This window comes from Grammomys surdaster, unplaced genomic scaffold (assembly GCF_004785775.1).
Source record: "Grammomys surdaster isolate TR1022 unplaced genomic scaffold, NIH_TR_1.0 99, whole genome shotgun sequence".
NCBI lineage: Eukaryota > Metazoa > Chordata > Mammalia > Rodentia > Muridae > Grammomys > Grammomys surdaster.
This window is the reverse complement of record NW_021604578.1, coordinates 7,512,891-7,526,374: the sequence shown is the minus strand read 5'-3', so window position 1 is coordinate 7,526,374 and position 13,484 is coordinate 7,512,891. Positions and strand designations below refer to the sequence as shown.

General features: G+C 40.1%; 1 protein-coding gene across 1 annotated transcript; it reads right to left on the bottom strand.

Annotated features, from left to right (window-relative positions):
- Nucleotides 1-1,142: 1,142 nt before the first annotated feature.
- Nucleotides 1,143-4,446, bottom strand: Setd9 (SET domain containing 9). The gene is given in 5 exon segments (XM_028783356.1): nucleotides 1,143-1,283; nucleotides 1,524-1,591; nucleotides 1,594-1,679; nucleotides 4,116-4,187; nucleotides 4,433-4,446. Coding segments are annotated over 5 exon segments (381 nt in total).
- Nucleotides 4,447-13,484: the final 9,038 nt, after the last annotated feature.

Here is a 13,484-nt window from a genome sequence, read left to right as displayed (position 1 = left end):
CATATGTATAACATCAACAAACACATAAAAAAGAATCCTTACTTCAGTTAAGTCTAAAAACATTTGCTCTGTAGGAACTCAAAGAAGTGACGAGCAAACAAACAAAAACCCTGGAGAGCACAATAACTTCTTAGAAAAATCTAATTTTTTTTAAACGATTCTAGAAATTAAGCCTGGAGTCTACAACATACCAAACAAGTACTCTGTCACTGAACCACCTCTGGTCCATCAAGTTTTTACTAAAAAGAAAAAGGTGCTTCAAATTCTATAAAGATTTTTCTTAGAAATCTTATTTTTCAAGTGTAGTGTAACGTAGAACACTGGACATGCTGATTTAAAAGGCTGACCTTTGTCGCAGCTGCAGGCAGTGTTTGGGAAATTTGCTTCAGTTCTCTAGGGAAAACTGCAGGCACATCAAATTCCTGATAACAGACTTGTGTCTAGGAGCAGGCGCATTTTAGAGAAAAAGCCACGACACAGGGTGAGGGTAAAAATCACCAATGATATTATGATTAATGTGTGGTTTTGCTAATGAATATGTTCCAAAGAACATACTCAAAATAATACTAATATTCAGTAAAATACAAATTTAACATACTAAGTATATGTGTTTAGATTACACATAAACCTATATAGTAAAAATGTATGTTTCATCTCTGTTTGTTGTTCAAGAGGGTCTTCTTATGTAGCTCATGCTGACCTTGAACTCTGATCCTTCTGCCTCAGCCTTCCAGTGATGGAATAATAATCATACACCACCATGCTTGGCTTCATTGTTTTTTATTTTTTGTCTGTTTTTTTTTTTTTTTTTTTAAATATCAGGAACTAAGGTTTCCAGTCATTTGGTTAAATAAAGGAACCAGGCCTGCTACTTCTAAATGTAGCCAGGTAATCAGGCATTTTCCAGTGGGAAATCAAGCCAATAAATGGATGACTTACAAACTTAGCAGCACAAGGAAAGGGGAAACTAGTCTAGTGGTTACTATGTAACACTATATTACAATACCGGTAATCAAATCATTTAAAATTTCCAAATTATTGAAAGATACCTTTTCTCAAGTTGCAGCTCCTCAAACTGTTACTCAACTGGCTTTGTGCTCAGTCAGGTGATGAAGAACAATTAGCCATTGTTGTACCTCCTGTCAAAAGCCCGGGCAGGTCAACTTACTGTCTGGACAATTGTCAACATACTGTCCTATAACTGGTGGATTGTGAATTTCTGATATTAACCATGTACTGCCATTCATTCTTAAAGGGCCAGGTTGATCTCTCCTGTTGCAAGAAGAGTTGAAAGCATTAGCTAAAAGAGTGTTCTGCTGTATGTTAAAGAATCCAAAACCACAAAATGAACCCTACAAGTGCAATTTCTTTTCAAAAGGTTTTGTCTACCAACCAGGCAATTACATTGTCACATAGCAGCCCTCTAAATGGATTGTATTTAGTGTATAAATGGTTAAGCCACAATCTCTATGTCAAATATGGTTCTACCTTTTATAGCTGAGTTTGAATATGGACATTAGTTGCCTGAATACAATTTTTGATATTCCTTTGTCATTTCCATTAACGAGCATCCCATCCAGGCAAATAAAACTAATGAGTTTCCAATGGAGTGAAAAAAGATTGGGTCATACTTATGATACAACAAGGCAAAGGCATAGATAGCAACATGTAAAACTAAACTATGCTGGTAAGGAGATTCTTAATTATAAACCTAAAATAGAAGTCTGTTTTAATCCCTCCATCTTTAAGAATAACTCATTAGTGTGTATTAATTGCATAAAATAATGGGTTTATTTTGATACTTTTTTTGGGGGGGGGTGTCGAGATAGGGTTTCTCTGTGTAGCTCTGGCTGTCCTGGAACTCACTCTGTAGACCAGGGTAGCCTCGAACTCTCGAACTCAGAAATCCGCCTGCCTCTGCCTCCCAAGTGCTGGGATTAAAGGCGTGTGCCACTTATTTTGATACTTTAACACATGTTCTTTCATCTTCTTAAACAGTTAATTTCCAATCTAGAATGTCATGTTTCTTGAAGGAATTTTCTCTTTATAGAGTTTGTTCCTAACAGATGATGAAGCACAGAACCAACAGTCCACATAGCAGGCAGAATCTAATTATCTTAACGATAATATGAACAACATTCTTTAGGCACAATTTTACAAAGGTTTATACACACATATATGCATACACATATATTTAGTCTAATTTGATATCCCTTGGAGAGTATTTTAAAAGTGTATTTTGTTAATGACTAGTGCAGAAGACTTATATGAGAACAGATTACTCTGATCTTCATGCTGTTTTCTTTTACTGGCAAAGGAAAGGAGAACATATTTATTGGGAGAGTCTCATGACCAAAAAGATGGCCTTAAAAATGCAATTATTTCACCAAACATTACAGCATACTTTTCAACACATAATGTGATTTATAGGGTTAATTATGAAATTACAATTTTTAAAAGTCTGGAAACTTGGATTTTAAATTCAAACATTTACTCTGATAACAGGGATAGACAAGCAATTTTGGGCAGTACTGAGCTGTTACCAAGATATATCGATTCTGCTCCTTTGGTATCAGATCTTCAGTGACAAGAAACATCTTCCTGCAGACACTTAAACCCAACGTCTTACAAAGAAATGTCTTCTGGTTTAAAGACATTTTGTTGTTGATACCCATTTTTACCTTTTGATGCTGAACTCCCCGAAGGTGTTAATATTTTGACTCAGCAGGTTCTGGAGACAGTCTAGAGATTTGATTGTTTACTACGGTCATTTAAAACTAGAGAAACTGGGAAACCTTTGGTAATGTTCCTAGTACAACTTCAGCTGCGATAATTTTATCTTTGGGTCCTCTGCAATGTGTTGAAGAATCTGAAAGTTTCCATTTAATACCCATCAATCGACTAAAGTCAGTGTTCTGGATGATTCCTGGATTATTGCCCCTAATAATAAACCACGCCATGCTAAAACTAAGACCTTAGAAAAAGCCATTCAAAAGCAATTCTTTGGGTAAGCTCAACAATCTCTAACGCCCAACAATGACCATCCAAGTAGCCAGAGTTCGACATGTGTTTTTTGCAAAGAAACTTAGGCATGGAAATGTTAGGGAACTTGCCCATGGTACTAAATCTGTAAACGGAAAGATCGGAAGCAGAAATGTAGCTCAGCTTTCCCTGGAACCATTCAATAGCTACTTGAATGTTGTCAAGTAAGAATCTTTGTAAACACTTTTTCTCATAGCCGTGTTCTTTTCAAAGGCATACTTAAGCCAAATCCACACCCCTTGTCATATTCTCTCCCAGGAGTGGTAACTTCTTTGGCTGTATCACTTTTACTTCCAGAACTATTTTTTTTTTAACGAACAATATTGTTTCTGAACAATAAGGACGAAACTTTCTCTTTGACAATGCAACCGAATTCACGTCTCCGTAGTGTGACGTTTCGGGAAAGCGCTTGTGTCTCAGGTTTTGAAAAAACGGCTTTCAGCTGAGTCTTCTACTGCGTAGACTGACAGCAGATCAGCAGCACGCTCCGAAACGCCAGCCGGGACAGGCCCACGGCGACCCACCCCGAGCAATTATTTTCTGCTCGTTTCTACGCATTAGTGAGAAAAATCCTTGGCTTTTCTGAGGAAGTGCAAGCACCTAACTACGACCCGGGTGAGGAAAGGCCACACCTCCACTTTGTAAGTTTCTATTTGCTCCGCTCCGGCATCCTCGGAAGAGCCGACTTACTAAAGGAAAAAGGCGTGCGTGAGACCCACCGGCGCCGCGCACGCTGGGAAAGGGGCCACAGGTCCCGCCCCCGTAAGGTGGGCGTCTGGTTTACCCAATAGCCTCAATCTCCTCAGCGACCCTCAGCTTCAGGGCTCCGCCTACTTTGGGCTCCACCCACTTTAGGTTCCCCTTTCCTTAAACCTCCGGGTGTTCTAGGCTCCACCCACCTCAGGCCCTGCCCCTTAGGCTTGCTCGCCTCAGCTAGGGGCATCCCCTGGCCTCACCTACTTCAGGCTCCGCCTTCACGGCCCGCCCGCCTCAACCCGCTGGCTGGGCCTAGCAGCTTTGGCAGCAGCGAGGGCTGAGGGAAGTAGTGAGATCCCGCCATTCCACCCTCTCACCTCGGACTGTAGGTTAGGTTCATCTCAATCCGGGGAACGAAGCGGCGCCATCGCCGACACACACCCTGCAGGCTGCTCTGTAGTGCGGCGACGAGGAAGGCGTGGAAGAGGAGGGTCGAATCTTCGGTCCGCTCAATTAAGGGAGGAGCCGGGTTGCGCTGTCCCGCCCTCAGGGCCTCCGCCCTGGGTGTCCCACTCTGCGAGGCTCCTGCCGCCTGGGCGCTCAGAGGTAGAGCAACCCGCGATGCCCGCTCTCTCAGTGCGTTTTCGATCCCATGTGCACAGTGGTCTTGGTTGTCCGAGAAGGGTCACTGGGCTTCCTTCCTGGCATCCTGGCCTCTAGGAATGCGCCCCGGGAGTGGGCCGCCTCTACTCAGCTGGACTCTTCCCAGTCAAATTCCAGCCCTAGCCTGGACCTCAGAGCTAGCGAACCCATTCAAAGAGGTGTATACACACACACACACACACGCACGCACGCACACACACACATTTAGTTTATGTGTGTATAAGTGACTTAACCTTTATGTATGTATGTGCACCTCGTGGGTATCTGGTGTCCGCGATGTCCCCTGGAACTGGACTTATAAATGGTTGTGAGCTACCATGTGGTTACGAAATCCCAAGATTGTCGCTACCCGCGTCCGACCAGCGGAATAAGGGAACTGTTGGTGTAATGGCGATTCAAGCCGCGCCCTACACAAGATAACTGCAAGAGTAAATGTTCTTAATCACCGGGTAACTGAAGTTATTTGTGAATATATAGACGTAAGAACAAAATGCCTGGTTTGCACTTCAGGCTCCTAAACACCTAAAGGCAGGACTACCTGACAAAATGTTTTCTTAAGGAGCTTTTTAAGATAGAATATATGATATTATCATAGCGGTGTATGATAAACCACACACACTTAAAGTGAACAGCTTGGTAAGTCTTTTGCACATACATTAATCAAAATTATGATTGCAAATACATCCATCAAAATCCCGTTAGAACTTACTTTGACCATTCTCATTTGTTCTTTTATTCCTAGTCCCCAAGGAACCATTAAGCTTTCTGTCATTGGATTAATTTGATCATGTTATATTATCCTTTAAATTATATTATTGGATTCTTTGGGTAAGATTTTTAAAGAAGTTTTGCATATGCATTTATGAGAGATATGGGCCTGTAATATTGTGTTGGATATAATTTTATCCAGTTTTGGATAAATACTGGCCTCATGGATGATATTTGAAAGAACCTTAATAACTCACCCAATGTATACAGGCAGTACCCATGTGTATCAATAGGTCAGGTGTCCACATGACAGATTTGGACAGAGTTCTTTTTTGTTTGTTTGTTTTGTTTTGTTTTTGTTTTTCAAGACAGGGTTTCTCTTTATAGCCCTGGTTGTCCTGGAACTCACTCTGTAGACCAGGCTGGCCTAGAACTCAGAAATCCACCTGCCTCTGCCTCCCAAGTGCTGGGATTAAAGGCGTGCGACACCACTGCCCGGCTTGGACAGAGTTCTTATAGGCAGTGTGGACAGCCTGTAAGAGTTTCCATGACATCTTCCATTCAACATGTGTTTATTACACCTTGTATGTGTTGTTGCTTCTTCAGCCTGGAGAATCAGCTTCTCTGTTCTTTGTCTGAGAGTGAAGGTGAATCCCAATCTGAAGTTAAAGTAAATGGTTCAGATTTTATGAGAATTCCCGCCGGTGCCAAGGGCTTGGAGCGGATTTGCTCTAATCCAGAGAAGTAAAGAGACTGGATGAGTATCTGCTCATGTCTCCTTTTACCTTGTTCTAGTGCCATGAAGAGTGTGGACAGGCTTCAGAGCCTCCCTTCCTGGGCTCTGCTTTTGGCAACGGTATAGATCACATGAAGTTGGTTCAGTTTCAGAGGGCTTTGTCCAGACTTTACCAGTTAATGGCACATGACCAGAATGTCTTTATGATCTATCTCCAACTTACGCAGAACCCAAAATAGTTAAGCATTAGTAGAATTTAGTAGAATTTTGACTTATAGCAAGTATAGCACATCTATACTTCTATGATTAAAATTAATTTTTAATTCAATGTGGAACTCTTAGAATGGAAATATAGTAGGAAGTACACTTAGACCTAAAAAAGTACTCAATACTGGTACCAGTTCTGTCTGGTCCTCACCAGCCCTCCCTAGATGTTGTTAGAGTGATGTGGGTTTTGCAGGTTTTATTTTGGGGCACTGATGTACTTTTGTGTGTGGCTGTAGTTCCATGGTATTTTGAGTGAGATTTTTAAAATACTACAGTATCCACCATTAATTAATTAATTAATTCTTCAATGAAACAGGTTTCGAATACAGCAGAGAATAACCTTGGACTTCTGACTCACCCTTTTCTACCTGGCATTACAAACAGACGCCACCACACACTTTCTTTAAACATATATTTCTTTTTTTCAGACAGAGCGTCTGTGTATTCACAACCTGTCTCCAGCTACTTATGTAGTCAAGGATGGACTTGAATTTTCATCCTCCTGCTGATAGCTCCAGGAGCCTAGGATTACAGGTGTGTGCCACCAGGGGCACAGTCTAGGACTTTATGCATACTGTGAGAGCACTCTACTGATTGAACCACATCTGTTTACCACATTTATTTACCCAGAAATACAAACTGCACCTTGGAGATCTGTGCATGGGTGTTTGCACCAGCATTGTCTCACTCTCCCACTACTAAGGTTTTGTGTCCACTTAAGCACTTACTGCAATTTTCTGGTAGGTATAATTTGTGGAATTTTTAAAAGTCCTATTTTTGATTTTCTAAGATTTTCTTATCTTTTTTTGTTTTGTTTTGTTTTGTTTTTTCGTGACAGGGTTTCTCTGTGCAGCCCGGGCTGTCCTGGAACTCACTCTGTAGACCAGGCTGGCCTTGAACTCAGAAATCTGCCTGCCTCTGCCTCCCAAGTGCTGGGATTAAAAGCGTGCACCACCACTGCCCTGCAGATTTTCTTATCTTAATTAATCAAATAATAGCTATCAAATGTTTTCCCTGATGGTGACTAAGATGGCTGACTACAAGTTTTATATGCATTCTTCTGTTAATGTAGTGAATTACAGGCATGCATTCTGAAGTATTGAACTGCCCTTGACCGTCTGAGATAAGTCTACTGACTTAAGGAACGTTGCCTTGACAAGACCCTACAGATAGTTATATATGCTACTGCTGTTATCCAGCATTTTCTTTTCTTTTTAAATTTCCAGAAGAAATTTGCCAATAGAACTGTCAGGGTTTGTAGTTCACTTTGATAGGGTTCACTTTTGCAACAGATAAAAAGGCTATTCAAAACTTCCTTTCTTCTTGTGTAACATCTAATAAGTTTTTAATTTTTAATGAAATCAGTTTTTTTGGTTTTTTGGGTTTTTTTGGGGGGGGGGAGTTGGCCTAGGTTGTCAGATTTGTCAACATGAAATTATTCAAAAATGTTGTGTTGTGCCACCAACCAGTCAGCATACACCAGCTGATATGAGGCCCCCAACACATACAGTAGAGGACTGCTGGGTCTGGACTTAGTCAGCACCTAACCCTTGAGAGACTTGCGGCCCCAGGGAGTGGGGAGGTCTGGTGGGGTGGAGTGAGGTGGGGACATCCTCTTGGAGATGGGGGGAGGAGGTGTGGGAAATGGAACAGTTGGAGGGTGAACCAGGAGGGGGATAAAGTCTGGACTGTAAAAAAAAGATTGAAGAATAAATGAAAAAAATGTTCTGTTACTATATATTTAAATTTTAATTAATTTTCAGTTATCATACAATGAAATGGATTTCTGTATGATATTTGCTTACATATATATCTTGAACTTTGTTCATATTTATCCTGTTACCACTATCATTTAGTTTCTTTCACTCTGTCTTGCTGGTGCCCTTCTTTCTGGAAAAAGAATATATTTGAGAAAACATAGTATATTTTGTATTTCTAACTCTCGTGTTGCTGTTCCCTACTGTTACCTTTTCTCTCTCTTCATAGTCACTTTTATATTTTGATGTAATTCATATATATGTATATGTTTATCTTAAATATACATATATATTTAAGTCTAGATCCAGCATGTAAGAGAAAATTGATATTTGTCTTTCAAAGCCTGGATTATACTGCTTAAAACTATGATTTTCAATTCCATTCATTTTTCTGCAAATATCATACTTTCATTCTTCCTTATGGCTGAATAAAACACCATAGTGTTATATACTATATTTTCTCCATCCACTCACCTGTTAATGGGCATTGGGATAGGTGCCATATCACGGCTATCATGAGTAGTGCTATGGTAAATATGAGTGCAAAAGTATTTCTGGTATCACGTGAGCACATGGACTCCATAGCAACTTCCATGATGGCGGCACCAGTTTGCATTCCTACCAGCAATGATAATTGTTCATATTTGTCAGAATTAGGAGCTGTAACCTGTGTGGGTTGTTTCTAATTCTCTATTCAGTTTCATTGGTTTACCAGTATGTTTCTTTTTCTCCCGAACTCTTGCTGTAATTTTGTTACCGTGGCTCAATAGTATGATTTGATATCCTGTGTTGTGATACCTTTGGCCCTATTCTTTCTGCTTAATATTACTTTGGCTATTTTGCGGCAGTTCCGTGTTCTGTCTCGCTGAATTTTAAGACTATTTCCTACTTCTGTGAGTCATAGAATTGAAATTCTGATACAATGTTCTGATAGAGACACTATAGACTCTCTATATTGCTTTTGCCAGTTAGAATTCTCCAATCTATGTGCCTGGCAGTCTTTTCATCTTCTAGTGTCTTCTACTGTGTCTTCAGTTTTTAAAATTTTATTTTATGTCATAGGTTTGAGTATTTTGTCTGCATATCTGTAGTGCACCATATGGATGCCTGTTGGACTTGAAGGTCAGAGCAATGCAATGGACCCTGAGATTGGAGTTACAGATGGCTGTGAATCTTCATACAGCGGTGCCAGGAACTGAACCTTGGGTCTCTCAACAAGTGCTCTCTTAACCACTGAGCAATCTCTCTAGCCCCATATTTCTTTAGTTTTAAGGCATTCATTGTGATGTCTTTTACCTCTTTGATTAGGTTAGATTTTCTTTTTTTAAGTTTCTATGAATAGGATTTTCTTTTTTCCTCTTGATATCTTTCTTGGCAGATTCACTAGTGCTATATAGGAAAGATACTGATTTTTACGTTAACTTTGTGTCCTGATACTTTGTAGAGAGCCTTTCTGGTAAACTGTATGAAAGTATCACCTGTAAATAAAACGCAGATGGTGTATCGGCTTAGGCAGAAAATAGAAGTGGGCCTTCCAATAGGGAGAGAGGAACTCTGGGATAGACTCAGGCAAAGTACACATTTGCCCCGAACTCTGAAGAGACAGACACATGGAACTAAGAGAGATAGCCAGCCAGGTGGCATCACAGAATAAAATAAATGGGTTAATTAAGTTACTAGCTAGCAGGAACAAGTTCAAGCTTATGGCCTGGGCATTTATTCATAAGTAATAAGTTGCAGAGTTGTTATTTCGGGACCTGAGGTGCCATTGGAAAAACAGTTACAATACTTTATTAAAAGTGTTTATTATATCCAAGAGTTTCCTGATGGAGTCTTTATGGTCTTTTGAGGATAGAATCATACTGTCTGCAAATAGTGATAGTTTGATATCATCCTTTTCTACCTGAATATCTCTCTCTCTCTCTTTCTCTCTCTCTCTCTCTCTCTCTCTCTCTCTCTCTCTCTCTCTCTCTTTCCTGCTTTATTCCTGTAGCTGACACATCAAGCAGTCTGTGGAGTAAGGCGTTAAGAGCTTGGGCACCCTTCCCTTATTTCTAATTTTACACAGAAAATTAGAAAATTATTTCTAATTTTACACAGTATGCTTTCAGTTTCCCCCAGTTGATAATGTTGGCTACCGGTTTGTTATGTATAACCGATATTGAGGTATGTTCCTTTTGTTCCTGGTTTCTTCAGGGCTTTTATTGTGAAGAGATGTTGGACTTAAGTCAGGCCTTTTCTACAGCTATGGAGATGTCACATGATTTCTAGCTTTGATTCTATTTTACGTGCTTATTACTTGTGTTGATTTGTGTATGTTGAATCGTCTTTATATTCCTGAAATAAATCCATCTTGTTTATGATGTGTGATCTTTATAAGTTTCTAAACGTAGCTTGCTTGCGTATTTTTTGAGAATTTTTGCAATTTCCTTAATAATCCTTTAATTATTTGTTCTGAGATACTTAAAATGCCGAACTAAACTGTGTAGTGACATTTGTGAGAATTCTGTAATTTTGGTTTCTTTTTTTTAAAAAATCACAGAAATATTATAAGAATGTGTTTTTGTTTTAATCCCAGGTGTAGGGTCTGCTTTGGACTTTTGAAGCAGCTGATTATGATTTGTCTCATGCTCTAGCAGAAGCCTGGTTTTGCCAGCTGCAGATAGTTTCTGCGATTGTGTGACATTTGGAATTCTGGGAACTTTTTCACATATAAATGTGAGGGCCTTGTGGTGGTTTGAATATGCTAGACCTAGGGAGTGGCACTATTAGGAGGTGTGGCCTTGTTGGAGGAAGTGTGTCACAAAGTGGGTTTTGAGACCCTCCTTCTAGCCACTTAGAAGACAGTGCTCCTGGCTTTCTTTGGATGAAGATGTAGAATTCTCAGCTCCTTCTGCACTCATGCCTGCCTGGAAGCTGCCATGCTCCTACCTTGATGATAATGGACTGAACCTCTGAAACTGTAAGCTATCCTCAATTAAGTGTTGTCCTTTATAAGAGTTGTCTTGATCATGGTGTCTGTTCATAGCAAAAAAACCCTAATTAAGACAGGCACCCAAGAGGCATGGTGTATAGTCATTGGTCATTGAGGGAGATTGTTTGCAATTTGTTAGTAGCTACGGTCAAAGAAATAATAGGAAAGAAATTAGATTCATGGATCTCTCTGTCCTGTCTTTTTCCCCTCTATCTTTGTTTTTCATCTATCTAGTGTTAGAAGTGAAATTGGGGGGTGGGAGGAGGATAAAGAGTAGGAAAAAGAAGAACCCACAAAACAGCAAAGACTGACTATAAGTGGCTCCTATTGTGGGGCACAATAAGGAAAAAATGGGAAACTTGATTTTAAATGTTGTAGAGGAAATGGCAGGTGACAAAGAAAAAAAATTTTTTTCAAGAGGCCAGCAAAAATTTATTTCGACTGGTATCACTGGGATATTCCTTACTTTGTTCCCAGAAGGGATTTTCTATTTCTCTTTTGTATATTTTGTTTCAAAAAGGTTGAAAGGCTGGCTGAGCAATCGGAAAAGTTTAGGTAAAAATGGAAGGGCCTGAGAAACAAAAAAATGACTGAAATGGGAAAACAAAAGGAGGTCTCTCTGCGCTCTCAATTCTGAAAGGGTTGCAGAGCTGTCTGTGCAGCTGGAGAGGTGGAGGTGGAAGCACTTGGGAAGTGAGCACTGGAGAAGGGAGAAGACAAAGGTTCAGTCCTGGTGACAGAGCAAGACTATGGGAATTTCCCGAAGGAGGAAAGAGAGAAAGAAACTATGCTGGAGGGCAGTGGGGTAAGAGAAAAGCTGAAAACGTGGACAGCCCGTTGAAGTAGCCTGTTTAGAAAGAAATGGTCAATCTTGAACCAGCTGCACTGCCAGAATTAGGGGAGGGGTGTCCCAGGTCTATGAGATCACCATCAGCTTTCCCGTAGTCTACAACACAGATCTGCTAACGGTGTGGAGCACAGTTATGACAAGATAGGATGGTGTCCTATAAAAATGAAAGACTTAAAGCATTTTAAAGAGGTCATGGTTTCACATGGAATGCACTCGCCTTATGTGAAAACAAATTCTAAATAACTGGGCTATTTAAAATAGAATCATTCCCCAAGACAGGAAGGAACTGGGGGCAGCTGTACTAGAGGCTGGTCCACAGTTGCAATGATTAACATGGAGGAGAAAATAAGCTGTAAATAAATACTGAACAGTAAAATAGAGCGAGGGGAATGAATTTAGTAAAAGGTCAGTTGCTGGGTAAAAGACAGTGCTCTGATAGACAAGGACAGATGCAATTTGATGATGCTACTGTAGAACAATGTCGATTAGTGGCTTTAAGAGCTTGGGACAAGGTTGAGGAGTCTGGGGGGAAAATCTACCTTTTTTACAAAGATTATATGAGGCTCTGGAGAAGCCTTCACTGATGTTTTACCAAAGATTAGTCTCAACTGTGAGCAAAGCAATATCAGACCCTGACGCAAGGCAGGTGCTGTTAGAGACCTTAGCATTTGAAAATTCAAATACCAACACAAAACCTTGTAAGACCATTAAAGGCTCAAGCAGCACGCAGGAGTGAATGGATAAGGGATAGGACCAATATTGGTTCTAACATATATCATGCTAATAGATCAAACTATAGCTAGAGGTCTCTGATCTCAAAATGCCTGGTGCTTCAATTGTAGGAAATACTGTTATCTACAAGAGACTGTGACCAAACCAAAAGCTTCAAATCTCAAAATGCCTAGTCCCTTAATTGTGAGAAATACAGCATTTTTTTTTGTGTGTGTCAGAAAAGTGAGCGAGCCATTTCTAGGGGCAATGTTTTTTTTTCAAAATCTCAAAACAGAATGCCTAGGTTTCTTAGGGTGTGTATACTATGTGACAAAGGCTGTTATTGAGTTCAGGAATGCAGGCCCAAAAGAGATATTTAAGGTAATTTCTTACCACTGGGAAACAGGTTTGGGGGCCTGGCTTGGGACCCTGCAGCAAAAATTATGAGCCAATTCCGTCAAGAATTATCATGAATCCTGGAAAAACCTCTAGTCATCATTGGAGATTTAATGCACCTACTGCAGGCAGTGCTGCTCTAGACTTGACCACAGGTAAACATCTTACTCTATCCCCCAAAACTCAGTGTTATAAAATAACTACTGGAGTTTATGGTCCTTCACCCTCAGGGACAATAGGAATGATCTTGGGAAGAAGTGGATTGAGTTCCCAAGAATTCCTTGTGCATCTAGGAATTATAGATGAATACTTCTAAGGAGGAATCAAAATTATGGCCTATGTAAAAAGAGCTGCAATGTAACGCAGGTGACAGTATTGCTCAGCTGCTACTGTTTCCCTCTATCACAGGCAAAGCCCCTCAGGAGAAAGAAGAGGGTTTGGAAGTACTGGAAAAACCTGTGTTCTGGCAAACAGTTGTTATGGATCAAAGGTCAAAATTAAAATTGCAAATAAATGGTATTGAAATATAAGGCTGCTGGATATAGGAGCTGATGTAACTATCATTTTAACAAAAATCTTGGAATTTAGAATGGCCACTTCAAAAAGTTTATGCCCTGTTCCTAGGAATTGGAAGGTTATCCTAGATTAAGAGTGTGCAATGAATTAAGTATGTGGAACCTGGGC